This window comes from Papilio xuthus, unplaced genomic scaffold (genome assembly GCF_000836235.2).
Source record: "Papilio xuthus unplaced genomic scaffold, Pxut_1.1 DF826945.1, whole genome shotgun sequence".
Lineage (NCBI taxonomy): Eukaryota > Metazoa > Arthropoda > Insecta > Lepidoptera > Papilionidae > Papilio > Papilio xuthus.
This window is the reverse complement of record NW_013531704.1, coordinates 3,018,550-3,021,266: the sequence shown is the minus strand read 5'-3', so window position 1 is coordinate 3,021,266 and position 2,717 is coordinate 3,018,550. Positions and strand designations below refer to the sequence as shown.

At 46.1% G+C, this 2,717-nt stretch overlaps 1 protein-coding gene across 1 annotated transcript in view; it reads right to left on the bottom strand.

Annotated features, from left to right (window-relative positions):
• Positions 1–2: 2 nt before the first annotated feature.
• Positions 3–2,717, bottom strand: part of LOC106120954 (uncharacterized) — a gene marked incomplete at its 3' end in the record, with an annotated part of 25,413 nt that continues 22,698 nt past the window's right edge. Inside the window, exons 9-16 of the mRNA XM_013316424.1 lie at positions 2,260–2,438; positions 1,856–1,992; positions 1,346–1,497; positions 1,126–1,255; positions 892–1,032; positions 546–701; positions 269–380; positions 3–163 (exon numbers count right to left, since the gene is read on the bottom strand). Of these exons, the coding sequence (XP_013171878.1) occupies positions 3–163; positions 269–380; positions 546–701; positions 892–1,032; positions 1,126–1,255; positions 1,346–1,497; positions 1,856–1,992; positions 2,260–2,438 (1,168 nt within the window). The remainder of the gene's footprint in view (positions 164–268; positions 381–545; positions 702–891; positions 1,033–1,125; positions 1,256–1,345; positions 1,498–1,855; positions 1,993–2,259; positions 2,439–2,717) is intronic.

The following is a 2,717-nucleotide window of genomic DNA, read 5'->3' as shown; positions in this document are numbered from 1 at the left end:
GTGTCGTAAGGGACGGGGGGCCGGGTGTCGGCGACGGTGGCCGGTGCAGTCACGTCGCCGATGTCGGGCGCCTCGCGCTGTCGCCTGTCAGACTTGTCCACTTTCGCATACTCGTCCTCTATCGGCGATAAGTCTGATAGATCGCTGTCCGAACTCCATGGATCTATAAATAAAATATCCAAATAGTTTGCACACTGTATCGTATGAAGTATTTGAACATCAATAATTTCAAGAAGTGTCAAAGAATGTATGACAGTGTAAAGTTTACCATCAATCATTAGCGGATCGGGGTCCGGTCGTCGGGGCAGGGGCGGAGTCTCGCGGCGCGCGGACGGCTCGTGCGGCAGCATCACGGGTAGTCCCGCCTTCTTCTGCGTCTCCTGCAATATCAGGCCCACAGGCATACCACTCACTTATTGTAACACATAAACTAATAAGAATTGATTAAATAAAGTAAATAAGGAAATTATATGAGAATGCATTATTTTAGTCCTCATTCCCGTCCCAGTCTCTTGTTTTATGGAAATAGTAGTAAATGTACGTACAAGCAGCAAGACCTCGAGCCTGGCGACGCGGTCGTGCAGCGCGGAGAGCGCGGTGGCGTACTCGCGGTGCGCGTCCCGCAGCGTGCCGCTCCACCACTCCTCGCGCGCGCGCACCAACGCCCGCGTACGTCGCCACCCGCGCAACGCACGGCGCGCCTGCACACCATGTAATTTACATTTCTTGTACCACACATTTTAAATAAAATGTTTTATTCAGGCATTGTGTATAACTTCAACAAAACATTACGATAACAAAGCATTACATGTTCAATTTATTTACTTCATATATAAGTAGAACATGCCATTAAGCGATGCTCTTTCATATTTTAATAGTTTCAATAAATACCTTATCGTATTTTCTGTGTGCGTCAGCGGCGCGGGCGAGCGCGTGCTGTGAGGGGGGCGGGGGTGCGCGACGCGAGCACCACTCACGCACGCGCGAACTGATTTCCTCCCCGCGACCACCGCCAGCCTCCATACCCACCAGCTAGATAAGTCATATTATTATTATATTTTCACAATAAAATAAAACAGAAAAAGTCAAACATAAATAGTTGTAGATAATTATTCTACAGTTTACCTCTTGCAAAAAGGCGCGCAGTTCGTTGATTTCGGGGTGGCGTGCTTGCGCGACGGCCGCCTCGGCTGACGACTGCTGGTTGCTGTCTTCCTCCTCCGCCTGCTGCCGGCGCTGCCGCTCTCTTGCCGCTCTAAAAAAACATTTCACATCATAGTTACTTATCTTACCAGTCATATCAATGACACAAGTTTGTTATTAAAAATGTAGTCTTTCTTCTGACCTTTCTTCTCTCTCTTTATCGGCGGCCAGTGATTGTCGAATGAGATGCGCCACTTCACTATTCTCCGGGTCTTTCTCGCGGCCGATGAGAAACTTGACCGGCCCCGATGTATTGCGCAGTACTGACGCCGCATACGCTTGCGTTACACCGACCTTAAAACACATATAAATTTAATTACAATGCCATTATTTTCTCTAAACCAGTAAATAAACGATTTGGGTGCCGAAGGCCTAATTTTAGTCCTCTTCCCTTTCCACCATTTTCTTGTGAGGAAAGGGGAGGTGGATTTGACAGAGAATGGGATGTACAGGAAGGAGAAATAATTTCTTCCTGATTATTTCCTTCTCCGTAGATTGAAAGTGGGCCACTCATATACAATTGCGGATATCTATGGGCAATGGACGCTTCGCTAATTCGGAGAATTCGTTTGCCACCTAATAATATAGAAAAAAAACAATAAAAAAACCCAGGCAGCTATTCAAAGACAATGAATGCACTTTGTGTACTGACCAGGCTCTTGCCGTCGACTTCGATGATCTGGTCGTTGACTTGTATGCGTCCGTCGCGCGCTGCCGCACCGCTCTCAGTGATGGTCTTCACGAAGATGCCCAGCTTCTCTAGACCCGCGTCCGCGCCCACGCCCATACCTGACATAGATCGATGTATTTTGGTAAAAAAAATACATATTTGAAAGCAATTTTTAATCATAAATATTATTTTTTACGATATACAAATATTTTCATCTTGACAGGACCGCTTCTAAACATCATTTGCTTACCAGTTACCTTTTTTTTGTCCATCATTCTTCTTCCCTTCCGTTCAATTATTTACTAGTTAGTTTTCTACTATGAGAATCATTTTAAAAATTACTCCAATACCACATAGTGTTTTTATTTTAGATATCAGACAATTACCTATAATAGAGAGTCCAAGTCCGTCGTTTCCTTTGACGAGGTCTACCGGGAAGACGTGCATCTTCTCGACGCGCTTCTCCAGCTCGTACTCCGCGGAGGCGGCCACGGGGTCCACGTCCTCGTTGCGGCGGTCGTACTCCCGCACCGAGTGCGTCGAGAACACGCGCATCGGCTGCGTACTGCACGCAAACAATACATCAGTTAGGTTGATGCACCAAAATAATGAAACATGCTGCTAAGTTATTGTCATTTAACTTTACGAGTCACAAAAAAATACTTATTCTTTTAGTCGACGGAGGAGAGGACAGTAATATGATATTTCCCCTTTGTATATACTTCCCTTTTCCATCCCTTCCTTATAAAGGTGGGGAAGGGAAAGGAGACTAAAACTAGGCATCTGCCACACTTATCATTGGAAACGCGGAATTGCTTCCACTTAGGGCGTGTCTTCTGTGTGG